This window comes from Sylvia atricapilla, chromosome 2, assembly GCF_009819655.1.
Source record: "Sylvia atricapilla isolate bSylAtr1 chromosome 2, bSylAtr1.pri, whole genome shotgun sequence".
Classification (NCBI taxonomy): domain Eukaryota; kingdom Metazoa; phylum Chordata; class Aves; order Passeriformes; family Sylviidae; genus Sylvia; species Sylvia atricapilla.
Window position 1 is genome coordinate 45,070,125 of NC_089141.1, and position 26,575 is coordinate 45,096,699.

The following is a 26,575-nucleotide window of genomic DNA, read 5'->3' on the forward strand; positions in this document are numbered from 1 at the left end:
CTGATGACTGGCTGACTGTGGAGCCAGCCAAGGACTGTTGGTAATAACAGACGAGAATTGTTGGTAATAACCAAGGACTATTGGTACTAGCACATTTTAAGAAAGAATAAGTTTTGGCTGGAGAAGGGGGGCCAGGTGAAGACTGGTGGTCTCCACCAGGTGGAGAGAGGACAGCACTTTTCCATGAGAAAGAACCACAGCACAGTACGGCAGAGCACTAGAATGATTGGCAGGAAAGTAGACAGTCTATAAGGTGGGATTGGCAGCTGGCTTTCCTTGGTGTTATTTCAAATCAACCACCAAAGACTCCTGAAGCCCCCTGACCCATTTCCAGAAAGGCCTAAAAGGACAGGCTGCATGAAAATTAATTCACATGGAAAATGAGAAATGTGTCTTTGGGATGGAGAAACTTGTCAATAAAAAGGTACTCCCAAGGTCAGGTGGTGCCCCCAGAGCCCGGACATCTCATCAGCTGGACTGGCTCAACTTGATCACTGCTGATCAACTGGATTGATGCTGAAACAAGGATAGATATCTTATCAGCTGGATTGATGATGAAACAAGGATAGACATCTTATCAGCCAGATCGATGCTGGAACAAGGGGCTGATGATGCCTTTTCATCTCTATTTTTCTCTTTCGTTCCCTTTCTTTTTCTCTTTTCCCTATAAAATTAATCTTTCCCTTTTAAATTAACCTCTTTAATTTCCTTTTTCCCTGCTAGCCTACCTCTTATCCAAAACCCACTGCCATATCCCAAATTTTTCTCTTCCCTTCACCCTACCCCTTTACCCAAAACCAATGCCAGGTGCCTGTATAACAGGTCTGGGACTAACATAGCAATTCCACATCAAGTGTGTCATTTGGTAATAAAACTCTCTGATTGGTTGTGGACTCTCGGACTTTTGTCTCTCCTTTTGACCAATGAGCATTTTGGAAGCTGAAGTGCTCGATTCCCCTTAGGGGAGGGTTGTCACAGGGTGCCCTGTTGCCTGTCACCTTGCCCTTCAGAGGCAGGTCTGCGCTCCCAGACACACCGCCAAGCCACCACTTGGTCCTTGTTGTCTGGCGCCCTCTCCTGCTGGGAGACACTTCCTCCTGGAAGCCGAAGGTTTCGTCCGAATTCAGCTTGTCCAGGCAGCGCCCGGGGATGTCGTGGGACGCTGTGCACTGGGGCTCTGCACAGGCTCTTGGTCTCAGTGTGCTTCTGTCCAAAATAGTCCGGCTTATTCAAGCTGTTCTGCCTTCCCCAGTTCTGCCACCGTCATAGTGAAAAGGAATCCTGTCATGGTACTTCCTGGGGTTTTGGATGCCTCAAATTGCATTACTCACATTTCACAGCCTAGACTGTAGAGAAAGGAGCTATAACTTGATTAATGTCAGAGCACAGTGGATGCAGGGGAATAATGAGTGACTGAAATCAGCTGGGAGGCCAGAAGCAGTTTGAGATTGATGTAAGAAAAAAAATTTGAGTCTAGACTTGGAGATACCTTAAAATGAAGAGGAGAAGAGGGCTAAATTTTATAGACTTTAATTATATAATTTTTTAAATTATTTAATTATGATTTTGCTGAAATAATACTTCAGCAAAAATAATGAAATAATTATTATTTACTCTCATCAATATTCAAGTTAACTGTGACATACTATGCAGGTTAACTACAGTGTATGCTCATACACATACTGGCAATTCCTGCTCTTTCAGTGTTTATATGTATGCTGATAACATTGAACAAATGGAATAAACTGTATGTAAAATATGTTTAAGAAGACAGTAAAAGAAATTGTACCAGCTGCCAAAGTGCTCTATTCATGCATTACTCACTCAGAAAAGGGCAAGACCTCTGTATTAAAATAGCAACATGATATGCTTTCCTGGGCACGCATGCCTGAAGGTAAAGAGTGAGCCATTATCAATGTAGCTCAAAGTGTGTGAACTGCAAAAATAGCTCAGAGGCTCTGTAAGGTATGTCAGATGCTCAGCATTATAGAAAACAGTGCTGTGCAAGGAAATACATCACAACGGAACTGGCCACATTGAAGTCTTAATATTACTGATGAGATGGAAAGGTTCAACATACAATTCAAGTGGTTGTCTTGGAAGTACAAGCAACATAATTTATCTGTCCCCCTTTACTCAGGACAAGAACTCCAGCTGTGGGTTATAAATGCCTGAAATTCACCCTCCATAAGGACTGCTTAAAATAATGGGACAAAGTGATCCCACATATTCCATTTAGCTGTTCAAGCTGTAAAAAAAATAAAATCAAAGCTGTATTTGTTTTGTTTTAGGGTGTACATGTTTCATTTTGCACTTCAGGCAATTCACATTACACTAGAGATAAATGTAGTGCTGGGATAAGCACTTTCTGGAAAAAGTGTGAATACCAAGGAGCAACGTGCACTGAGTATCTGGTTAACTTGCTCCAGGTCTCTTTCAGACTAGTCAAAGTCTAGTGTAAACCCTGGGAAAAAAAAAAAATAAATAGAAGAAATTTTACTGCAAGATACCTTGTGTGGCCAAAAGGTGGGCTAACCCCATTCTCACTGTAAATATGAGCAGGCTGAGGGAAGTCTGCAGTGTACTGGGCCGTGCTCACCTGTTGTTGATGCTTTCTGCATGCAGGCTGAAATGAGATTAGCTGCACAGGATCTCAGGAGACCTAATTATATTTTTAATTTTACAGACTCATCGCTGAGTGCTGCACTGGCAACATGGCTGTATCTTTTGTTCTGAATGCTGCTCTGACCACAGCTGGGTACGCACAGCTACAGTTATAACCATGATATATGACTGGATAACAATAATCCTGAGGTTTCTGACATTTGCCCCCTCTCCCTTGAAATCCTGCAGACGACACTGATATATGGTCAGTGCATTCAAAAGGAGAGTCAGATCTCAAAGCGTCTTCAGGAACTCTTAAATTCTACAACCCACAATCAAATTATTGTCAGTGTCTCTTTTCAGGGGTCAATATTGAAAGAAAGGAAACTGGCAAGAATGTGTACTAATTTTTGTGAAGCAATAATCCAGAGATCTTCTGGACTGTCTGTCTGAAGATTCCTTCTGCCTCTTTTTCTGAACAGGTGGTCTGTAGCAGACAGCTACGGCAACAGTGACCATGCTGGTCGGCCCACTACTCGTGACCTGGCTCTCAGCTGGCTCCTCATCCATCCTGAGACAGAGCTCATGCATCCCTGCTGCTCTCACCTCAAAGGGCAGCTCCTCCCCATCGCTGTCCTTCCTGAAGAGCCTGTATCCATCCATTGCAGCACTCCAACTGTGTGCACTATCTCACCAGGTCTCCGTGATCCTGATGAGATCACAGCCCTTCAACTGCAAACAGACCTAATTCCTCCTGCTTCTTCCACAGGCTTTGAGATGCTGATTTCTTAGAGAAAGAGAAGTATCTGCCCCAGCATACTGGCCTGTAGGGCCTGCTTTATTTGTGTGAACTGACCTAGAGTGAGTCCACTGCAAACTCTCTTCCGTTAAGAGGTTTCTCTGGCCCACATCACCTTGCACACTCTGATCACCAACTTGGCCTGCCACATCCTCACAGGGTTGCAGGAGGTCCTGCCTCGCCCCACATCATTCCTAGTTGGCCTGGTGGTCAGGCTGGGGGGGCTCTAATCAGTCACTTGAAGCCTACCAGATAACTGCACAGGGTTACTTCAGCAGCAGCTTGGCGTGGGGAAGTGGCATCTGCTTTTAAAAGCAGAATAGTTATTTCCCATCAAGGCAAAAGCATAAAGCAGCAGGACAACCTGCTATCGTTTACTGTTTGCTTTTGTATTTCCAAATTTGCACATGTTGTGTGTTACTTGGCAACACAGGAATCCACTTCTATGTGATACATTATAAAAGAGACTATTAGAGAGACATACAGGCACATAATATGAACTAGAAAGTCAATGATAGCATCACATATATAAGAAACAGAAAAACCTATTAATTCAGCTTGATATTTCTGTGTATCTCTGCTGGCATCAAGTTTAAGGCAGCTCTCTAGGTCATTTTCCACATTAAGGCTTTCTACAGGCTCTGGATTAGTGCTACCAGCTGAACTTCATTTAATATTTAATTTTAAATAAACTTATTTGTAAAAATTCTGCCCACATTTATCTATTCCCATATAACTAAATTACATTTCTTAATGTCACCAAAGGACAAGGTAAAAAAGAAGTTTTATCGCAGAAATGGAGATAAGAAAAGCCAATACCAAACTGAACCACTATGATTTAATTGGTCCCATTAACACACTATTTTGGGAAAGCTGAGTAACAAATTACATGTTTTTCCAGTAGAGGGGAAATATTTGACAACTCTCATGTGACAGGGCAGGAATATATTAATGGAGACTTAATGTTTCTTTTCCCACAGCCTACAATTTCTACAGAAAGCGCTCAATGTACTTTGGGATATTCCGCTTAGCAGCTCAATTAAACATACCCTGTCACAGATGATCTCATCTTGAACCATGTAACCAACTGTGCTCTTAACATACAGCAAAATTCCTACCTGAATGAAAGAAGGCACAGGGAATCTTCCTTCAACTCTAGTGCACTAGTGTAGCAGTTGTAAAGATCAGAGCTTAAATTGACCTTGAAGGACCTGACCAGCAAGGCAGTAGTGAGCCAAAGGCAGGTTTCTATGTATGTGTATTGTCAATCAGGTGGACCTCAAATCCAACAGGAAGTCATAAAGAAACGAGGAAGCAGCAGAAGACGTATATATTTATACAGGAACTATCAGAAGTAAAAGAAAAAAAAAAAGTCAAAAGATAAGCTAGCTCTGATAATCACATTTAAATCTCCTCATTCTTTATTGCAGCTAAGGAAGCACTCAAGGGAGGGGTCACCAACGTTTGCAGTAATCAACAGCACAAATTACATCAGAAGAGATCATAATCATATCCTTAAACCATCTAAATCTCCTAACAGAGTTTCTTAGAACTACTTTTAGGAATGAAAAGAAGCCCTTCTGTGGAATTTATGACACAAGTTTTCCACTTGCAGAACTGAAGTAGACATCCAATAGCTCACACGGGATTTTATAGCTACCCTTGAAGGATGTCACGAGCAGATGTTCTAAGTGACGCACCTGGCACAGAAGCACATTTGTCAAGACCACAATCTGCAGGCAGAGCAAGTCAGTAGGACTTGTTCACTTCAAGTACTCTTTCTACTGCTCAGAATACACACACAGCAGATTACTGCACAATTCTGCATTTCTCTGGAGACTGAGATGCAGGCTGCTCAGAACTTTGTAACATCCAGCTTCTCCCGAAAACCCTGGAGCATATGATCCTGGGCTTTTATGTACCATAACAACTAACAGGCCAGGAACAAAGCTGGGCAGAAGTGGGGAAAAATAAAGTGAAAACTGAGACTGAACATGAAAACTGAGACTTACTTAAGAATAGTAAGGGTTTTTTTACTAACGAACAGGATATGGCTCAACAGTAATTCACACAAAGCCTTAGTTAGTTAACTTGCAACTTTATTTCAGTGTAAGTCATTGGTATAAAGTATAATACCTAATTATACAGATACTGGGGATTTTCAGGGAAGCTTATTTTGTCCTTTTAGTGTCTTTTGCCACTTGGTCCTCAGAAATGTTTAAAGAGGACTAATGCTACCTGTGTACCTTAAACTTCTATACAAAAGCACTTCAAGTCTGTTTCGTTCTTCTGAGTAGGATGCCCAAAACATGCATATTATAGACAATATATTGGTTAAGGAAATGTTTCCCCTCTTTAAACTAAGGCAGTTAAAACCCCAGGAATATTGATTGAGTAATTTGGAAGAGTAAAAAGGCTTCCTCAGTGCTCATTTATTCTTTGAGCAAGTAAGACACACCCTCTTGGAATTACCAGATTTGATTGCTGTCTGCACTGAAAAGACAAGATTGTCAAAGACAGCAATTAATTATGTACATTTCATAATGCCACTAACTCATCCACTTCAGAATAAGAACTCGTCAACGTTAAGAACTGTGTAAACCCACATGCAAAAATTGCCATAGAATTTTTTAAATAGAACCAAATTGGCAAGTTTTTGGAAAGGATATTTCAATGTTTAAAAAAAAAGTCTATTAAAATGAACACTTCAAGTAACTTAAATATCTTTAGCAAACATGTCCAGCAAGAGACTCTCCATAAAAGAAATTGTTCTTAGAACAAAAAGCTAACAAATGGCTATTTAGCCACTAATCTTTCAACACAGTGGTGGGTCTGTGTGAAACAATTTATTATCTAAATAAAGAGAGTCCATTACCATGTTAAAAAACATACATTAAGCAGGATTGATAACTATTGCATTTCTGTATTTACAAAAGTGCTTAGCATAACAAAATTACCTAAAAAAATATAAACTTTACCAATATCATTTGGTTCTATGTGTGCTCCTAGACCTGCACTTGGAAAAAATAGTATTTACATTGTTAGATTTAGACAAGTTTCTATAATTTTTAAAGAAATTTAACAAAAGTCCCCCCACAAACTGACCTATATTTAAGTCAATGAATTTCATCTGGCTCGTAACAGAGCAGGAGCAAATATTTGAGTGCTGAGCAGTACAAACAATTCTAGCCATTACCTGTGGCATTAGACCCCAGAACTGGCTGCCGACAAATTGGGCAAGTGGAGTTTTCAGAAAGCCAGCGATCAATACAATGAATATGAAACTCGTGTGTACAAGGTAACTGCCTTAGTTTATTCCCTGTTGCATAGTCACTAATGCAAACACTGCATGTTTTACTCCATTCATTTTCAGTGTGAACATCCCCATAGTTCCGTGTAGAAAGATTGTCAATCTGCTCTTTGGTTAAACCTCTTAAACGATCATCTTCATCATCATCTTCATTCAGCAGGAAGAAGTGGGCAAGTCGAAGGATAGGCAGCGTTCCGTTCTCCACTAGGTTGTTTGCATCTTGAGACTGCCTGCTGTCTTGGTTCTCATGGTTGTGCCCAGAGCGTTGACTACCACCCCTCTGTCCATTTCTTTCACTGCTGCTACCTACTGCATGTCCATTTCTAGACAAAACCCCACTTGGATCACTGCTGTTTGCTGAACTCGAGTTATTCTGTGCATCTGCTGAGCGACGGCCGCCGTTTTGCACTTCTGAATTAGATTCAGTTTCCATTAAAGAACTCAGTTCTCCAAAGCCGGTCATTATCTGTCTAAGGATTGATCGAAGAGCCACTGATGAAGGTTCCCCAAGCCCAGTTTCTGAAATCCGACGAAGGGGTATCCGTATAGTGCTAATGTAGGTCCGAATACCTGCACGCTCTGATCGGGATATCGTGCGCCGAAATCCCCCACTGTCACTCTCAAAGGTAACAGTGTTTTCTGACATTCCTACTCTAGAACGAGTTCTACTGGCAATGCTGTCCCGATCCCTGTTTTCTCCAGGACGAATTCTTCTCACCTGAAGATCTAGTGTGATTGTGGGGTGCCTTCTGACAGCAGCTACTGGCCTACTAGACTCTTCCTCTTCCAAAGTTACTCCTAAGGATGGGGCTACACTGGAAAGCTGGGGAACCTGATTATTACCTCTTCCTTGCTCTTCAGTAGGCTCTGGAGAAGCCTGAGTTGTTTGTCTCCTACTTCTACTGACCTGCTGTGCATTTCTGTCCTGGCTCTGATCACGTTCCTCAGAACGAGCAGCATCACCTTGCCTTTCCAGTGGGGAGCGGCTTCGACTACTCAAGGTAGACCGCAGCCGCAAAATTTCTAGTCTTTGGTTTGTATTCGTCCGGACATTAGTTCTAGCTCTACCCCTTCTGACTCTTGCAGAAGTACCTCTCTCTGGCATGTCTCTTGGTTCACCAGCAGCCACAGAATTATTTCGCACAGTATTATTTGTCTGACCTGTCAGCTCCCTCGTTCTACTCCTGAGCCTCCCCGAGACTGCATGAGAGACTATTTCTGACCTTAATGCCATGGCATGTCTTAAAAGCCTGGTCCTTGCAGCTTCGTTGTTTGCCTCTCTCGCAGCCATGCTCCTTGTCTGTGGGGCTACTGAACTGGCAACTAGCTGACGTCTTCTTTCTACGTACAGTCTGGTAGCATCTATATCAACGTACTCCTCCCCAGAAGTTTCAGAACTGTTATGGTCGTGATTGATATTGATTTCCAGACTAAAGCGAAATTCCCCACTGTTTGGATTCGTTCGACTCACAGCTCTCCAGGTTTGGTTCCCATTCTGCCCGCTGCGAGTGGCATTTCCTGTGCGACGGAATGTGTTAAGCCATTCAAGCAAAGAGTCGCCATTGGAGTTTTCCCCGAGAACTTCAGAATCTGAGAGAAACAAAGAATTGCAAACATTCATACAAATGCATGCTCTGCATACTACAATGCACTCCAAATCCTCTTCACTTGCTAGGCTCTGACTTCAGACATAACACAGTAGCAGGGCACCTACCTTGCTATGCTAATGTACAAAAATACGCTCTATATAAAAATGACAGCAAAACTTACCAGTTCAACCTAGAATTTTTGTCTCACCCGCAGACTCAGAGAAATTAATATGCCCAGATGGCCTCCTGAGACAGTGCTCAGATTCAGGTGGTCCAAAGATAGTTGTATTTGTCCAATACCGGCCCCTTGCTGAAGCTACCAGTTTGCAAATATTTTAACAATTCATTTTGATACAGCAGGAAAAAGATTAACAAGTCTTGTCTTCTTTTGGAAAACATTTTAAAAAATTGTTTCCTATAAGCAGCAGAATAAATGACACAGAATCACTAAGGTTAGAAGGGACCTCTGAAGATAAACTAGGTTCAACTCCCCTGCCAAGGCAGAGTCAAATAGAGCAGCTTACACAGGAATGAGTCTGGGTGGGATGCATGGTTTGAACAGATTTTTTAGTTTTGTACAAATACACTCTTTTCCTAATTACAGTACCCACAGTTCCATTTCCAAACCTCCTCCAACTACATGCTCAGGAACAGATAAAGCTGTTGTGCTTAGGGCTAACTCTGTGTATAAAGCAGTTCAATTGTCACGATCACAGTAAAAATTTTCCCATGAAGGGATCAGATTAAGTTCTCCTTACGCCATCATCTCTCTATATCCAGGAAACCTCCAAGAACTTTGGTATCTTCAGTTCTAAGCTGCCAATTCCTCTCCCAAATCTTGACAGAATTGGCCAAATAAGTAAGCAAATATTTCTGGGCAATTGAAGACAAGTCATAAAACACAAGCCTCACTTGACTAAAACAAATACAACGAAAGTGGCAAAACAGTGGACAGATCAACTGTTTTCCAATTAACTTCTTTTCCAACTGCTCTAATACATGATAAAAACCTCTATGAACTGAAAAAAAAAGTATTTTTTCGTGCTATTACATTTACTAACAAAGGAAAATTAGGGAAAAAGTAGCAAGTAATTTGTGATTAACATAAACGAATTTTCATCAAGTATTTCAAGCTTGGTTTTGTATTCCAAGGAAATCTCTTTTACTTCTAAACAATCTCCAAAGGCACATTGGAAAAAAAAAAAAAAACAACCCAAAAAAACCAAGAGAAATTAGTCTCTCTTAAATATGTTTACAGAGCTGCATTTATGCACCACATACCATGTGTCTACATATATGAACGAAGAATATTTACCTCCAACAGCTCTACCTTCACCTTCTCTGTTATCCAGGTCAGACTGTGATGTCAGACGCTCCTTAGCCCCCTCCAAACGTTGCTGCAACTCTTCTGCTGTTATTTCTCCTGAATTAATTTACATTTTGATAACATTGTTAGATAAGACACTATTACTGCCTCTACACAGCCATGCAGAACTAACATTTTCTGTCTTGAATGAAAATCTTCAAGACAGATAAAACTAATGAAACCAGAAAGAAAACAACACTAATGTGAGATTATAATGCAGATATCAGAGGAAGTAGGTAGTGGAGTGGAAGAAAAAGATGCTGAATGTGCCGAGAGTATGCCAGCCTCCAAGAACAATTCAGAGGCCCCCAAAATTGCCACAAATCAACAGATATACTCGAATGCACCAAATGTTAATTATCTCGGTTTAGACATACAAATGCAGCACCTTTGTACACAGCTGAAGTAAACTTTTGTTCCATATGGAGCTTTTTCTCCTTTCTACAAAGCCACAGAAGTCAGGCTGCTTGAGTCACAGTACCACAAGTGGTGCCCAACAGCAGCAGTGTTATTTCACGACACCTCTTCTACTAAAAGGATGCACATCTTACCAGGAGTGCCAAGCAGGTTTCGGTCCCTCATTAACCTGTAGTCCTCCTCGTTGAGCTCGTTAATGAACTGGTAATAGGCCTCCTCCCTGCTGAGGCGCTCCAGCTGCCGCTGTCTCTCACCTTCGCCATGGCTGCCTCGTGAAGGCGCCTGCTCATTGCCGTTTCCTGCACGGTGTCGGGAGCGATCCATAACGATAATGCCAAGCTCCCCTGGACAAAACCAGAAGATTAGACTGCTCAGGAATTACAGGAAGAATTTACTTAATTTGCAATAAAACGTTCCCAGCATTTTCAAATAAATTAGTTATTAATAGCTAAAGATGCTTAAGGTGAACCAAGCTCCATGTTATTTGCCAAGACAACAGCATAGTTTATTACTCAAATATATAAATACTTCTAGCTTGCTGAAAAACAGTTTCAAGCCCCTTTCCTCATTGAAACGGCATACTGGTTGGTATGGCAACTTGAAAATAAAAATGCAGTGACAGATTTTTATTTTTTTTTAGCTAAATAACGATATTCTATAAAGTTAAAGGAATTAGCATAAAATTTATGTCCTTTCTCGCAAGTAAGATACAACAATAGTAGGGAATATTTCAAAAGCTGAAGTATAATTGAAACATGGTTCTCTGATTATAGGACTGCAATTACCCAGTGCAGATTTGTGACAACCTCAACATAAGACTACGTTAGTATTTACATCGGTAATATCCCTCAGCTAGTACACAGCTTACAGACTTATTTTTGATGGAATTACTCTTCTGACATATAACATTATTTCTATATTTTCCCTCCATTCTCTAATCTAAGGTTTAAGCTAGCAAAAGGATATTCATCTCCAGAATATGGGTATAAAAGAGATGGGCTGTAGTTTTGCCACAGTTCATCACTTACTAAATATTGAACCACTGGGACCACACTGATACAAGGCCAAGAAAAACCCTCCAGTGTCAAAGAGGCACCATCTCTATTGATTTCTGTGTCATTACCACCTCCCTGTGGTTAGAGCTTCATGCGGGGCGATTAGTGCTCAGACCACTCCTCAGCTTTCCTATTTTCTAAAAGAAACCTGTTCTTCCACTTTCTATTTGAAAGACGATAGTGTCCTTTCAATTGAGCTTCTTGTTTAACAAAAGGCACCTGTAACACCTGCTAAGGCAGACACCTGAAAAAGAGATCACTTCTCCGAAGAGATCATCAGACAAAAAGCCCCAGCCACACTTCACCGTGCTTCGTGTACGTGGGTAGATGCCATTCTTTTCTTTTTGTTTGCTTTTTGTCAATTTACACACACAAAAAGTCACTTCAAGTTTAGATTATGGGGGAAACACAGGAAACAGCACTCTAAGCACACTCCTGATCAATAATTAGTCTTCACAGGACAGGTGATGAGACGACAAACAGACCAAACCAACTAACTATTAGAAAAAAAAGCAAATCTTTATCAATACTGCAAATAGATACAAAAAATCAGAAAATGTATTTGTCAACAGCAGAAGCTGGCATACATTTAATATACCTTTCTTCCGTTCTTTGTGGGATCCATTCTGATGTATCCTTGGTTTCATTATTTCCACACCTCACGTTACTTCCCCTCACCAGCCCCTGCCCCAGGTAACTGCACTTCTAAACCACTTCTTCCAAATCAATCATCTTCCTCCTGTGTCCAACATTACACTTTGACGCATTTAAAATCTTCTCTCCCAGCTCTAACTTATTCAATTTAAAAGAAACTAAATCTGAGTATCTTCCCTTCAAGACATTTTCCACTCTCATGATATTTCATTTCTTTTTAATCTATGTTGCCCTCTTGGCTCAGTCTCACAAACTGTAGATAACTGCTGACTTCAAACTGCTGACAAGGGCTATGTTCAAATCAGGTCACTTCTCATATCACTCTTCTAAACACATTTTTCCCATCCAGTTCTTCATCTCACCACCCCGGTTTCCTCATACGAAATGCAGTTCCCACCCAATCCCCCAGCCAGCACTATCATTACCTTGGCAACACCCATCATGACTATTACCATGAAAATCCCCAATCCAGGCTGCACTGAATAGTGAAGTGCCTCTGTCCCAAGTGACTTAAAACTTGACACAGGCGCAGCGAGGAGGAGGAAAAGAGTGATAAAATGAATTCAGTTTCACATGAGGTTGTTATTTAGACAAATGCTTTAAGAAAACATGTGGCTGCTTGCCCGACAATGACTATTCTAAGTTAACCGACTTCCCAGCTACATCACTGTATATTACTGCACAGAAAAAAAAGTGATATTCTTAAGAAATCCATCACATGAGGCCACCTCAATCTACACTTAAGGTGTTGTTCAAAAGAGAGGTTCTTTAGTTTTCAGTTATCCACAGAAAATCTAGAAATCTCTTTGATTTTGTAGGTAGTTAAGGGGAAAAAGACTCTTTTGTTGACAACTGTATGGTAGGATGATTAGTCACACTCCTTATATGACTCACTTAGAAACAGTAAGAAGTGTGAAGTGCTCGGTTGTCCCATCTGTTTAACATAACTCCATGGATGACAATTACTATCCCTATTTATCAAATGCCAACAAAACTAAGTACTTCGGCACCTAAAATGTTTCAGAGTTGTGAAAGTTGAAGTGGTATTAACTGCATCAAAAATGAGGTACGTTACACTAGAATATTTCAGAGCATTGAAAAGTTGAAGGGTATTAACTACTAAGATGCAAAAAACTGAAATCGAAATCCAGTTATGACTCCGATTACTCTTCCTTTGCAAAGAGATAGGGGTCACATGCCAACAGCTTACGTTTTCTAGCATTTTCAACGGAAGACTTACTCCTTTAGATCTTCATTCGTGATTACTCTGGCCTATTCTTAAAAGGTTTATGACTATTTTTCAATATATACCTTATGATTTTAGGTATCAGCCTGTTACACTAAAGTACTACCCCCGGTTCTATTACCACCTGATTGCAAGGCAACTACAGAGTTTAGCTGAGGCAGCCTCCCCGAGCCAGAGGGCTATTTAGCATTTCTGTCACACCGCAGCCTCCAGGGCAGGATGATATCACCGATTTCGGGATTTAAAAAAAAAAAAAAAAAATTAAAAAAATAAAAACAACCCCCAAACCCAGACACCCCCATGCACGAAGCCTGGGGAAGGAGAGGAAAAGGGAAAGTCAGAAGGTAATGAAAACACAGCCCCCGGGACACCCAGAGACCCAAGCCAGGAGGCCTGAGAGTGGCCGCCTGCTCCAGGCGGGCAGCGGGGCCCGCAGACACCTGCGGCGATCCAGGCCCCCCGCCAGGACAGGACAGGACAGGGCAGGGCAGAACAAAGCAGGGCTCAAGGAAGGGGTCGGCCGCGACCCTGGGCCCTGGAACCGCGAGGGCTTCGGGAGCTCGGCGAGCCCTCGGGCCCGCTCGTGCCCCGCCCCCGCCTGTTGCCGGGGAGACGGGAGCGCTGTGACTGACACGGCTCCCGCCCAATGCCCCAGTGGGCCCGTGGCCGCCGGCCAATGGCAGCAGCGCCTGGCAGCCCGTGCCCTCCCGCCCCGCTCCCCCCGGGGCTGCCCGGCTCGGCCCCGACACCGACCGCCCCGGCCGAACCCACTCTCGCCGCTGCCCGAGCCTACGGCTCCGCCTGCCCGCAGCGGGCCGCGTCACCCGCTGCGGCAAACTGGGGAGGCGCCCATGCCGCCGCCTGCCCCGGCGGGGGGAAGCCTGCCGAGAGAGAAGCCGGCAAAATCCCAAACCCCGTCCCTGCCTGCTGGCGGCGGCGACGCGGACCGGCCGGCTCAGCTCAGCCCCGCTCCGCTCCGCGCCCCGTCCCGTCCCTCCCGGCGGCAGCGGGAGCCGCCCCCGCCGGGACACCGACCCTGGTGTGCGAGCGGGGCGCGCTCCAGCTCCAATTGCGGTCCGGGTGCCGCTCCAACATCGATTGCGGTCCGGGCGGCTGCGGGTGCCGCCGGTGTAGGTTCCGTGCGGGAGAGAGGGGGCGGTCCCTCCGCGAGCCCCGCCCCCCCTCGCGCGCACGCGCGTTTTGCACTTCGTAATAATTTATATAAGGAATAAGATTGATTACAGGCGCTTTTGCTTCTGCTCCCTCCTTCGCAGGCTTCCTGCAGTTTTAAATGGGACGCTTTTTCTTCTCCCGTGACTTTGCCTCTCTTTCTTTCCATTTTGCTTACGTTTCCTTCTTCAGGAATCTCGCACCGAACTTTTCCTAAACCGATAAAAAAAAAAAAATTGCTCCGTGCCGTCACCTGTCTCAAGCCGCGATTTTAGTGATTTCTATTTGCAGAGCCTTGGGTAGAAGGTCTCCCAGGCGGGATGCGGAACCTCGCCAAGTGTTGCCGGTTCTAGCTGCAGACGCTTTGTCTCCGCACACCCTGCACGGACTCTGTGAGTCGGCAAAATGAGGGGATTTCGCCAGGAGGGTGCTTCTGTGTAAAACCTCCACCTCATCCCTTCTCATGTCCAAACTGCTCTTGGGTTCAAACTGGTTTGCGGAAATAAACGAGGGTTTGGGTATTCAATGGGCAACTGGTCTCGGTACAAAGGAACACCCTCGGTGATGAATGAGCTGCTAGGAAGGGCTCAGGGCTGCTGTCTAGGAAGAAGCTTTCACAACACACCCAGGATTCCTTTATTCTGCTTAAGGAAAAGTGTAATGTTCAGGTTTGGCGGTAGTTTACCTTCCTGTTCTGCCATTAGGTGGTTTCCACGAGACAAACTGATGTTTGGGACAAATTCTCAACACCAAGTCCAGATCAAGTGCTACTCCTTGCTCACTTCATTCAGAAAATGGAAACCTCTTTGTTTTTCATGTGCCTTCCCATAGTATTAGTATTTGTATTCTATCATGATTTGCCTTGTCTGAAGCAATTAAAATATGTCCTTATGAAAATCAATTTTACTTTCTTAATAGAAGTCACTTTATCTATCTATCTATCTATCTATATCTATATGTGTGGTTATGTTTTTAAAATTTTTCTTCTTACAGTCTGCTTTTACTAATCATTGTTCCACAGTCAAACACAACATCTTCTCCGGTATGAAGCCCACATACAGACTGTTCATCCAGAAGGAATTTATGATTTCGATGGATGAATAAATGCATATTTCCATAACAAAACCTTACATTGAATTAGTTTATTTTCCACTGACCTGCTCTCCAACACAGAATTTGGTGTCGGTGTCCTGTTCATAGTGATGTTTCACAACAGCACACTATAACTAAGTAAAGTACTTGTTCATTTTACGCTGTGTTATTAATATAAAATGACAAGAGTAGATCTTTCTTAGAATATTAGTGTACTGTAGCAATGCTGTCCACAGTGAAACATACTCTTTGCAACTATAATAAAAAAAGCCTGTGGAGGGCAGCAAACCTCAGGCAATCACTAAGTTTTGTAATAAAGAATTTGAGAACCTGGATTTAATTTGATTGTTCTGTCTTTCAGGTTCTTTAGAAAGTAGCTCTATTCTCTAATATTTTAATGTGTGATATAAGTAAGTCAGGACCTTGTAATCAGTCTTTTTAAACTGGATCACAGCATGTCCAGGTGACACCAAAGTGCTGACATCAATTTGATTTGCCTGAGAGGAGCCTGGACAGGCTGGAGGAATGGCGCATCAGCAACCTAATGAAGTTCAACGAGGACAAATGCAGTTCTCCATCTAGGAGTGTCCAGCCCCCTGGGACAATCCTGAGTGGGGGCTTTACTGACTGTCTCTGCTGGAAGTGTTGGAGTGTCCTGGTGGCAGTGGCTAAAGAGGATCAAGATTTCACCCCAGCAGCCGTTAGCTTGGAGAAGAGAAGGTTGAGAAAGGATCTTATCAATGTATATAGCGTGTCAAAAGGATGAGGGCAGGCTCTTTTTGGTGGTGCTGAGCAATTGGACAAAGGGCAATGGGCAGAAACTGATGCACAGGATATTCTAGCTGAACATGAGGAAGAACTTTACTGTGCAAATGACTGAGTACTGGGACAGGCTGCTGAGAGAGGTTGCGGAGTTTCCTTTCCTGCAGATATTCAAAAAGTTGGCAGGACACAACCCTGGTTAACGTGCCCCAGAGGACCCTGCTTGAGCCGGGAGGTTGGAACAGATGACCACTGTGGTTCCTTCCAAACTAACCCGTTCTGTGATCGTGTGAACACAGAAAATTGGTTATCAGGATGTGACTGGGAAGTTCCCTTTACATGGCTCTTGTTTGCCTCTACGTGGCATATGATGCCCAGTTTGAGGGTCTCCAGTAGAACAATCCTGATATGGAAAATTCTTGATTAATTGGAGTGAGTTCTGCTGAGAGCACTAAGATAAGCACTTGCCATGTGGGAAAGGCTGTGGGCCCTAGGACTTCTTCAAGCTGGAATAGCAGGCAGTCTGCCAATACTGACAAGGAACTTACTGGAAAGGCAGAGGCAAGATTTCTATTGAGAGAAGGACAGAAAATTTCACCTGGAGGACAGTCATTCCAGGGAGGCTATGGAATCTCCCTCCATAGAGGCTTGGGTGGAAGAACCCTCAAGCAACCTGAATTTAAGAGTAGCCCCACTCTGGGCAGATTATTGTCCTAGATATCATTCAGAGGTCCCTTCCAACCTGAATATTCCTATGATTATATGAAATAATATAAAGTAATATTTAATTTCAGGGTTTATTTCCCCTCAGGTAGGGCTCTTCTCAATAACAAAGGTACCATGAGTTCATAGTCTGAATTTTCAAGGTTTGTAGAGGTAGAATCACAAAATCACTGAGTTTGGAAAAGATTTTTAAAATCAAGTCCAAACCATTAACCCAGCACTACCAAGTCCACCACTAAACCACCACATCCCCAAGTGTCACATCTGCATGTCTTTTAAATACCTCCAGGGATGGTGACAACTGAATCTCTGTCAGGAGCATAACATAGGCTGATTGTTACCATAGGTGGTCCCAAGTCTGGCAAACAGATGTTTCACTGAATGCAAGCACAACTCTCCTATAGAGTACCTGGATCCAAAGGACTGATATATGTTAGTAACTTGCACTCCAGCCAGAGTCTAGGATGCTTTGTTAGATCAAGTTGATCAATTTTATAGTAAAATATAGTTGAGTGGAAAATTAAAAAAAACAAGCCCAAGACATTGCTTTACATAGGAAACTGTAGAATCATCACTTTACTTATCTGCATTAAGTAAACTGCATTTTTAAGTGCTGCCAGTATTCAGCTCACTCATCTGCATGTAAAAACTGCAAGGTTTCTGAAAAATACTCAGACTGTGCAAGTATGACAGTTAGTTTTTCTTTACATACAGAAAAGGAAAACGTGCCACCACATTATTGTCTTGCCTTCAGCTTTCCCTGGACTAAACAAAAAATGGAAGATGCATAGCACTTAGCAGGACTGCACTTTTTTAGTCAATACCAAGCTGGGAACATGTCATCACACCACTAAAGAATGTCTCTTTTGAAATGAATAAAATCTATGAGGATACGGGAAACTTTAGCAGGTAGCTACGGTTTCATGAAAAGTTTTCTGAAAAGCAAAAGTATGTTCAAATTTGGCAAACTAAGAAATGGAATGAGCAGACACTAATGGCATGAGGATGTTATTGTGTGTTGTAGGTTATCTACTTATAAAATACAAAGATGATAAAGCAAAAATGTTAAAGTTTACTTTTCTGTATTTTTATTCTATTGTTGAAGACTGCAAAGCAAAGAGCCAGTAGCTTGTTGTACATTTCCCAGCTGGAAGCTTTGCTATACTCATTCTGGAAGGCATACAATTAAAATGGTAAGTAAAACTAAGGAAAGAAACATTCAAGCAAACTTGTAAATATTCTTACAAAAGGACCAACAATCTGGAAAAGAAGATATCTCGGTTGTGGTTTTGACTTCTCAGAGTTTGTCAAAGTATGGAATTCTTTCCAGATGTTTTATGCAAATGTGAAACATAGAACAGTTCTTGAGAAAATGAATCTAGGTTGTCTGTTCTTGCTTCTCTTCATCTCTTTCCTTTCTAAGCAGACACTGTTTGTCTTCCACAACCCGCAGTGTTTCAGCTTGGGACAGACTAATCCCAGCCATTAATTACCATGCAGTAAATGGAACCCTGTGGAAGAGTTTGGATGATCATTGCCTCCACAAAAGAGTGATTAATAATGTAAAGAGTACAAAGTTACAGAAGTGTGGTTATTGCTACCTCCCCTGCTGATAGGACTGAGAGTAGTGAGCAGGCCAGAGGTACTGGATATGGTGGATTTGGCCGTGCAAGCTTGGTCCCTTTACTGTCCCTGAAAGTCCCCAAAGCCAAGTCTCTGAAAGCAGAGATGGGGCTGAGATGGATGAACTTTGTGAGGTGGATGACATCTTCCAGACTGTTTGATCTCCGCTGGGCTGCCCTGACCTGCTTCTGTTTGGTAAGTGTAGTGAGGTTCTGGGCAATGTTCGTGTAAAATTTAGTTGAGTTGAATTGCTGAGCAAGTAAAGTGTAATTTTGCTGCTTCTCTCAATTGCACTTACTTTTTGTAATGCATGCCTAATTGCTTTATTCAACATGCATAATATCCCTAACAACTACATAGCAACATACTGAAAGTCCAGCTGTGGGCATCTGACATGAGTCTGATTGAGTGATGCCAGCTCAGGAAGCAGGCACAACCCTATTCCAAATTTTCAGAGATCAGTGCTAATGTGTAAATGAAAATTGAGACTTGTAACTGAAAATTATTTCAGACCATTCTAGAACACGTTTCTTCTTTCAGGATCCCCCACATTCTATGGTGTCTCTAAGTTAAGGGATTTGACTGGCCACTTATTTACTCAATGTGCTGCATTCTTGACATGAAACCTGAAGCTTGTGTGCATGACTATTAAAACTGCCAAAAGCTTAGCTGAAAGTAAAAAGATTGCTGTAGCTTTAGTTTATTTCAAAGCTGCCTGTTCTACAAAATTACGATCTGATTTTTTTTGTGTTGGGTGAGTAACTCTGGCTCTGTCAGCCAAGGAGAGGAGTTGGGAAATGCCCAGGTACTGGTCACATATGTTTTGTCTTGCTAAACATAACAGGTTTTGTAATATGTCCCGACTGATCTCAGCAGCCACGCAGAGAAGGTTTGTCAGCACTGTGACATCCATGTCTTCAGTGCTGTGAGCAGCCTGGGGCACCACAATATAAGACAGACATTAACCTATTAGAAAGCGTCCAAAGCAAGGCAACCATGATGGTGAAAGAATAGCTAAAATTACTTGGTCAGTTCAGCCTGGAGCAGAGGAGGCTGAAGGAAGACCTCCATTGCAGTCTGCAACTTTCTCATGGAGGAAGTAAGGAGAGCAGGCACTGATCTCTTCTCTATGGTGACCAGGGACAGGACCCGAGGGAATGGCCTAAAGTTGTGTTAGAGGAGGTTTAGACTGGATATTGGAAAAAGGTTCTTCTCCCAGAGGGTGGTTGGACACTGGAACAGGCTCCCCAGGGAAGTGGTCACAGCACCAGCCTGACAGAGCTCAGTAAGTGTTTGGACAACTCTCTCAGGTGCATGGTGTGACTCTTGGGGATGGTCCTTGGCAGGGCCAGGAGTTGAACTCGATGAACCTAATGGATCCCTTCCAACTCAATATATTCCACGATCCTCTGGTTTCGTCTGTGTACACAGCCATGGAATTGTCTTAATTACAACACAGCCGTGGAATTGTCTTAATTACAACGATGCTAAGAGATGCTCAGAGCAGCAGAGACCGACTGTGCGTGCCCTCGCCAGCCTGGATCGAGCCGGGGACCGGAATAGTCACCGCGGCCAAGGCCCCGGGAAGGGACGGAGCGCTGGCCGCGTTGACTGCTGCTGGCGGGCCCCGCGCCCCCCATGCCTTACCCAGGAACTACAGCTCCCGGCATACAGCGCGGCCCGGCCTCCCTCCCTCCGCCTGTACTACACCTCCCGGCGTGCGGCTGCGCCCGCAAGGCACGCCGGGACGGCCCGTTCCACGTGGTGCGCTGCCCGCGGCCGGGGAGGTGCCCGCGGTTTGCGACGTCCGTTTGCGGCAGCGCGCGTGGGCGCGGCCCCGAGAGCCCGCCCGGGGACCGGCGGCGGTGCCGCTCCTGGCGCGGGGCGAAGGGAGGGAGGGAACGCCGGGGCTTGGGGCTCGGAGCGAAGGGAGCAGCCCCGCCGCTGGATGTTCCGCGGGGCGGCGCGGGGGCCTCCTCCTCCTTCTCCTCCACCTCCTGCTGCTGCTACCGCCGCCCGGTGTGTGCGGCGGAGCGGGGCGCGGCTGCCGGGGGCGGCGGCGGGTCGCGGCGGGCGCCCAAGATGGACTATGACTTCAAGGTGAAGCTGACCGGGGAACGCGAGCGAGTGGAGGACCTCTTCGAGTACGAGGGCTGCAAGGTGGGCAGGGGCACCTACGGGCACGTCTACAAAGCCAAGCGCAAGGACGGGTGAGTGAGCGAGCGAGCGGCGCAGCTCCCCGCGGGACCCCCGGCCCGCCCGCGCCCTCCTTCCCCCGGCCGCCGTCTGCCCCACGGGCTCGCGTGTGCGGCCCCCGCTCCCCGCGGTAATGCCGTCCTTTCTCCGGCCCTGCCTGAGCCCCGCGTTCCCCCGGGGTCACTGCGAGTGTCCCCAGCCCCTCAGCGCTGTGCCGGAGCCGTGCTTCGGTGCGGGTGGGCTTGGAGAGACAAATTCTGTGTCCGGGGAAAACCGTTCCCTTAATGGATCCTTGTTGTGAGTAAACCAGTGGCCGCTTATACTGTTCAGCTTGAACATCGGCTTCATAGAATGGGCATTTTGTTGTTGTTTGGTGTGGTTTTTTAACAATGGCTTTTTTTTATATGATTTATTACTTGTAGTCACCATTTTGGGTCGTCTTGCTGGCAGCTTCAGAAGCCAAAGTCTGCTCGTGCCTTTGAGCCTTTAGAATGCTTTAAACCACCTTTTGTGTATGCCCAGTTCTTGGTATAGAACTGAGTCAATTAATTTTTTGGCATAAACATTTTAAAGAAAGACCTCATGAAACTGTCATTTAGGATTCCCTCGTCCGTGACATGGCATCACTTGCTGAACAGCGGAACAATAGGAAGTAGGGAGCAGGAGAAACGGGAGAGGCACGGGTTGTTCCTGTAGCAGGTCCTAAATTTTGAATTGCATCTAGTCTTTCTCTTGAAGTCTCACCGCAGTGATGCTCTGTATGCTGTCATTAAAATAAGGTGCATTTAAAAAGTCTGCCTATTATTTTTACATTGAATAAATTAACTTTTAAAGCAGGCGGTGGTCAGTCATGGTCAAAAAACGATCTGATTGTGTTTACATAAGCTTTTGATTCTAGAAGGACATGCTCTGGCTATTACCTAGAGAACAGTTGTAATGAAAATGGTTGCACCTTGTCTTGTCTCTGTCTTAATTATGCTGGTATTAATTGCAGCACAGTTACTTCAGTCTTAATATTATTGGATGATAGGAGTTGGGTAACTACTTTTTTGCACAGCTTTTATATTTGGATCCTTCCAACTGTTCATAGGAAAAATTCTTATCTTGCCCAAATTCTTTCTATTCTGGGAGGGCAAGAGGAAAAAAAAAAAAAAAAAAGGCAGTCATAAGTGTGATAAGCTGTTGCCTCAAGTCTCCTTATATGCAGGTACCAACGCTGTTGTTACAGCCAGCCCTGGTTTCTGTGCCCATACAGAGATCTGTAATATGAAAAATAAGTCGAGGTACTGAAAGATACAGCTCCATTTCTAATGTTTTTGTCGGGCAGCTTTGCAGCTGTTCAGGATGTTGGACTGCAGCAACGTGTAGGGAATTCAGCATGTTATACTGCTAAAGCGTTTTTGGTGAAATCATCGTTCTGCTTGGTGTTGTTTGGGAGAGAGTGCTTAAAAATGCTAGTGGTAGTGCTGTTTTGAGAAATTTCAGAGAAAAAAAATGGAATTGTTACCTTTAAAAATGGATATTTGCTCAAAGGTGATTTTACAGTAGGATGTATATGTTTTTAAATCTTCACTCTTGTTGGTGAGTGGAGAAATCAAGGTATGGTATTTGATTAAAGTTTGGGGGAAAATAAAGATAAGCAAGGTATATTGTCGCCTTTCTTCTTCGCTTTGTTGTTCATTTACTGCCTTGTTTTCCATCCCTTTCTGTAATACTTTCCATTTGCCTTTCTGATTTCTGAAAACTTTTTCTTTTAAATATTCTGTGTAATTGCCCTTGGATGGTCACTAAAATATATAAAAGAGAAGCATCCATAGATGCTTTTGTAGCTTGTAATCTATTTGTACATATGTGATCTTAAATTACAGGGGTGGAATTAGGATTGAAGTTGAAGGTTTCGTTTACATCGCTTTATCCACAGGGAATCAGTTAAATCAAAGAATTAAAAAATAACATTTGATGTTCCTTAAGCTGTGGTAATAGATGAATGGATGTTATGTCTTGTGGTGGGGAGTACCTGCAACAGAGTTCTGTATTTGTATATTAGTACATGCATATATTCAAAAAATACTCTTGCCGTTGTTTTAGTATTACCCAAACGGTGAGTAGTGATGGATCAATCATTTTTTGTTGCTGTTTGTAGTATCTATACAGCACAAACCTTCATTTTCATATTTCCCTTGAGCTTAGAAGCATTCTTTAAACTTTGTTGTGTGATTCTAATTCTTAATTTAAATAGCACAGATCTAAGATACGCATGGTAATTTTTAGAGTACTTTGAAGAGTGGGCTGCAGGACTGCAAATATTTTGTTAACAATATTGGTTCAGCTTTTTCTTTAATGACGTCTTCTACTATGGATGAGTAAAAGAAGGATCACAAAAAAAGCCCGAATTTTAATAATTCAGTTTGTGCAAAAATATTTTCTAAGGCCTTTGGTGATAAAAACCTAGTTCAAGAATTGAACTAGGAGCAGTGTCTGTAGTACAATTGCAGTCTTCACCTCCTTTTTTTTCTTCTACTGCTTTAGAGGTTTTACAGCTGCCTCTGAGCTGCAGTAAGGGAATTGAAAATTAGATAGCAGCAGAGTATCCTAGTCCTAGGAAGTTAATTGCATCATTGGAACTACACAGGGGTGTTTTGGAGTACAGTCTTTCAGGAATCTTGATGGAGTGAGAATCCTTCCAATGAAGGAAAGATGTCCTGTAGTATGTGCACTGGTGACCAGATGGGGGGTGTAACCAGGGTTTCTTTCATGCCTTGCTCCAAGAAAAAAGCCAGTCCGGCCCTGCAGTGCCCTTTGCCACAAGGTGAGGCTTGAGATCTCTACTGGTCCAGCTCCATTGGAACATCAGATCAACTGAGTGACAATGTCAGGTGTCATAATTGATCTCTGTCTGGTGCACTGCCTGCAGCAAGATGGTAGTCTGAAGTTTTTATTTTAATCTCTTTTATTTTAAGCTTGTGGTCTGTCTATGTGGTTGAATCTTCCTGGCTTTTTATTGCATGGTGGTGTCTTTTTCATCAGTGCAGTACCTGCAGTGGGCTCTAAAACCTGCTTAGAACAGTCTGTGAATTGATGGAGTTTATTTTTATAGCAGAAAGGTGCACAAAGAATCATTTGACTCTAATGGGGTTTATTTTTATAGCAGAAAGGTGTACAAGAAGGCATTTGACTCTAATGGCATACGCTGGGGAGGGAACGGAGGTATGGCATGTTGAGCATCTGTCTTCAGATAAAGGAGCTGTTGCTCCTCTCCAGTGTTTGTAGGATAGTTTACTTTTTCTCTTTTTTTCTCCTTTTTTTTTTTTTTTTTTTTTCTCTTTCTCAGAAAATTTCAGTTATTTCCTGCATAAAAGTTGCCTTTTGTGCTGTTTGGGTGCTCCCTCAGGAACACTGCTCAACCAGCTGGCTTTTAAACATACCTATTTGACTTATGCTGGACTTGGAAAATATGCCAGCAGTTTTTGTTTGGTGAACTGACTTGCAGATCTATTGTTTTTTACTAATTTCTCTGCAGCTCGCTAGGAGCCGAGGGCCAGTAACCGAAAGGCTGAGGTGGCAGGGCGCTGGGGTCTCTTGTGCAAGCCTGGCTGCCCGGTTTGTGCAGCACAGGAGGAACAGCCCCTCCTGGGACTGGCACCATGTGCTCAGCACGTGGGAATTGCAGGAGGGAAATGGGCTACTGAAATAAACGAATCAATGTGATTGCAAGAGAAGCTGATTTATTGTTTATGTTAACTACAGTTACAGTTTTTAGCACTGCTGTTCATGCCTACAGGTGTCTCTCGGTTGGCTGAGTCATTTGTCCATCAGACAGGCGCACATCCGTCAGGGCACCTAGTTGGTCAAGTGCTCATCACCACGTTGTGTGTTTTCTATGTACGTTTTGCGTTTCTTGTAGACGCTTTGCCAGGCTCTTCCTCATTATTTTTAGACCTGTTGCTGTTCCAGTAGCTTTGACGGATTCCTGAGAACTCTGGAAAACAAAACTGCAGGTGTCTTCTTATTTACAGACAGTTTGGCTGGTACAGGGAACAGCCTAAGTTATTTAGATGCATTGCTACAGGTAATGTCAAAGCAATGTGCCTAGGTTTGCTGGGATTGGTCTTCCACTGCTTTCTTTGCTCTCCTCTCCCTTTTTATGATACAACTACAGTCAGAAATCTGAGAGAGGAGCCTATTCTGTGGAGCAAGGCTGACTGTTTTAGTGGCAATTTGGAGTGTTTCCGAATAATAATTTTCCTGTTTATCCGATGTGGTTTGGATGAGAATAAGAAACTATTACATGTCCCTGTTAGGCAGTATCTAACTATTTAATTACAACAGCAAAACAAATATATAATTGAGGGTCTTGAACTGAAGAAATGTCCCCTGGTGCTTTATTGAAAGCTTTCCTAATCTCTTGGAAGAGACTTGAGTGGTGCAACTGAAGGTGGGAAGCCAACACTAAGCAAACTAGTGCTCTCCTAGTTTTTGTCAGGAGCTGTGAGAAGTGATATTGGTCCCAAACGCAAGTGGAATTGGAATTTTTTTTTTTGTTTTTGTAATTTCAGCTCTTACAGTTCTGTATTGGAAGTATTGCTGTAGGTGGGAGAAGAGATTTGTTTAATTTGAACCTACTGGCACATTGTAATTTGCATTATGAAAATACATCTTGCATACTTCAAGCAGTCAAATCTATTTTGACTATATCTATAAGTCAAAAATTTCCCCCCTTTAGAGTCTGTATGAGTTGTAAAAGGAGCAGAATGGTGGAAATCTAGTAGATGTCTACTAAGTTGTTTGGTGTAATACCTAATCTGACACATCATAATTTCTACCTACCAGTTAAAAGGATATTGCAAGAATTTTGATTCTCTCTCAGGCTCTTGTATAAAGAGAAACTGAAGGGATGAGGAGTATTTATCTTGGAAAACAGAGAAGACAGAACTGTTTAAATTAGATAAAATAGTGAATGGATTGGGTAATATGCAAGGTTCTTGTGCTATTCAAAAGTTTCACAGCATTTGAAGATGGACAACCCAGAATGTTTTTGGCAAACATAAAGAAAACATTTAAATGCACTGTAGATAAACTGCATAACCTGTTGTAGGAGGGAAGAGATAAGAGCATAGTGTCTGTTCCGTAGTGTAGTCAAAACCAGTCACTTCTGACTGTTGTAACTGTAGAAGTTAAGCTGCCTGCTTGGAGATCAGGCCAAGCTCTAATGCATGCAGAGGAGCCTGCTTTTGTTTACTTCAGGAATTCTGAGATTTGGTGGTGGTTTCTGTTTTTTTCAACACTAAACCACTTTCTGGCCCTTTATAAGGTGGTTTGCAGATTAGTTCCAGTTTGTCTGTGTTCGTGGGTGTGTATTGATTGAGATACATCAGATAAGTAATCACTTACTTCACCAAGGTCTGTATCAAACTGATTATTAGTGAGAGGTACATAGAGTTTGGGAGTGCTACAAGTAGAGGTAATGAGTCAAAATTTTGCCTGGTGAGAAGTGGAGCAGCAGGGCTGGACTTGGAGCTTCTTGATTAGCTCTGTATGGAGCCTTTATAGGAGTTATATCATGAACATCACGTTACTAGTTTTCACTATAAATTTCCAGAGGACTCTTGTCTTCTCAGTGGTGATTTTGTTGTTGTTTTTGGCTGAATGTTTGTGTGTTGATTTCAACTGTTTTGACCTAAAGCATTTGGTGGAGATTGCAGGCAGATGGTGAGAGCTGCAGAGCTGGCATGCAAGCCTTTGGCTTCTGACTCCTGTCAACAATGGTGTGGAATTTCTAAATGCCACAAACTTTATTTATGTATGTAATATGTGGTATTATCTTCCTAAACTATATGCCCTGAGTCTCTTTTGGATCCTTCACCATAGTAGTTACAAAGTTCCTAATTAAACTATATCTACATAATGAGGTTGGCATGCCATATTGCATAAAGTTGTGTGCTCTTACATTTTTCTGGTCAACCACTCTT

The 26,575-nt window shown here is 43.1% G+C and overlaps 2 protein-coding genes across 9 annotated transcripts in view; one reads left to right on the forward strand and one right to left on the reverse strand.

Moving 5' to 3' along the window:
- Positions 1–5,485: 5,485 nt before the first annotated feature.
- Positions 5,486–14,203, reverse strand: RNF6 (ring finger protein 6). 5 transcript variants are annotated; one of them, XM_066313089.1, is made up of 5 exons: positions 14,076–14,182; positions 11,739–12,310; positions 10,220–10,429; positions 9,618–9,725; positions 5,486–8,303 (listed from the first exon to the last, which is right to left on the reverse strand). In XM_066313089.1, exons 2-5 carry the CDS (start codon positions 11,785–11,787, stop codon positions 6,589–6,591), a joined length of 2,082 nt encoding a protein of 693 aa, XP_066169186.1. In that variant the 5' UTR covers positions 11,788–12,310; positions 14,076–14,182; the 3' UTR covers positions 5,486–6,588. The 5 variants fall into 5 exon arrangements, with proteins under 5 accessions (XP_066169186.1, XP_066169190.1, XP_066169189.1 ...); XM_066313093.1 differs by lacking the exon at positions 11,739–12,310 and having other exon boundaries at positions 14,076–14,203; XM_066313092.1 differs by lacking the exon at positions 14,076–14,182 and having other exon boundaries at positions 12,247–13,294.
- A 6,115-nt stretch (positions 14,204–20,318) lies between these two features.
- Positions 20,319–26,575, forward strand: part of CDK8 (cyclin dependent kinase 8) — a 74,656-nt gene continuing 68,399 nt past the window's right edge. For 3 of the 4 annotated variants that reach the window (XM_066313094.1, XM_066313096.1, XM_066313097.1), the window contains exon 1: positions 20,319–20,620. In XM_066313094.1, coding sequence (XP_066169191.1) covers positions 20,493–20,620 — 128 coding nt within the window. In that variant the 5' untranslated portion in view covers positions 20,319–20,492. The remainder of the gene's footprint in view (positions 20,621–26,575) is intronic. The other variant, XM_066313098.1, reaches the window with a different exon arrangement.

Bases quoted from the DNA above. Each gene is read 5' to 3' on its own strand.
- RNF6 (XM_066313089.1), bottom strand. From the start codon at position 11,787: ATGAAACCAAGGATACATCAGAATGGATCCCACAAAGAACGGAAGAAA. The intron at 10,430-11,738 runs GTATATTAAATG...GGTTTTGTCCAG, and splicing joins CCACAAAGAACGGAAGAAAG to GGGAGCTTGGCATTATCGTT. The intron at 9,726-10,219 runs GTAAGATGTGCA...AAATTAATTCAG, and splicing joins AAACCTGCTTGGCACTCCTG to GAGAAATAACAGCAGAAGAG.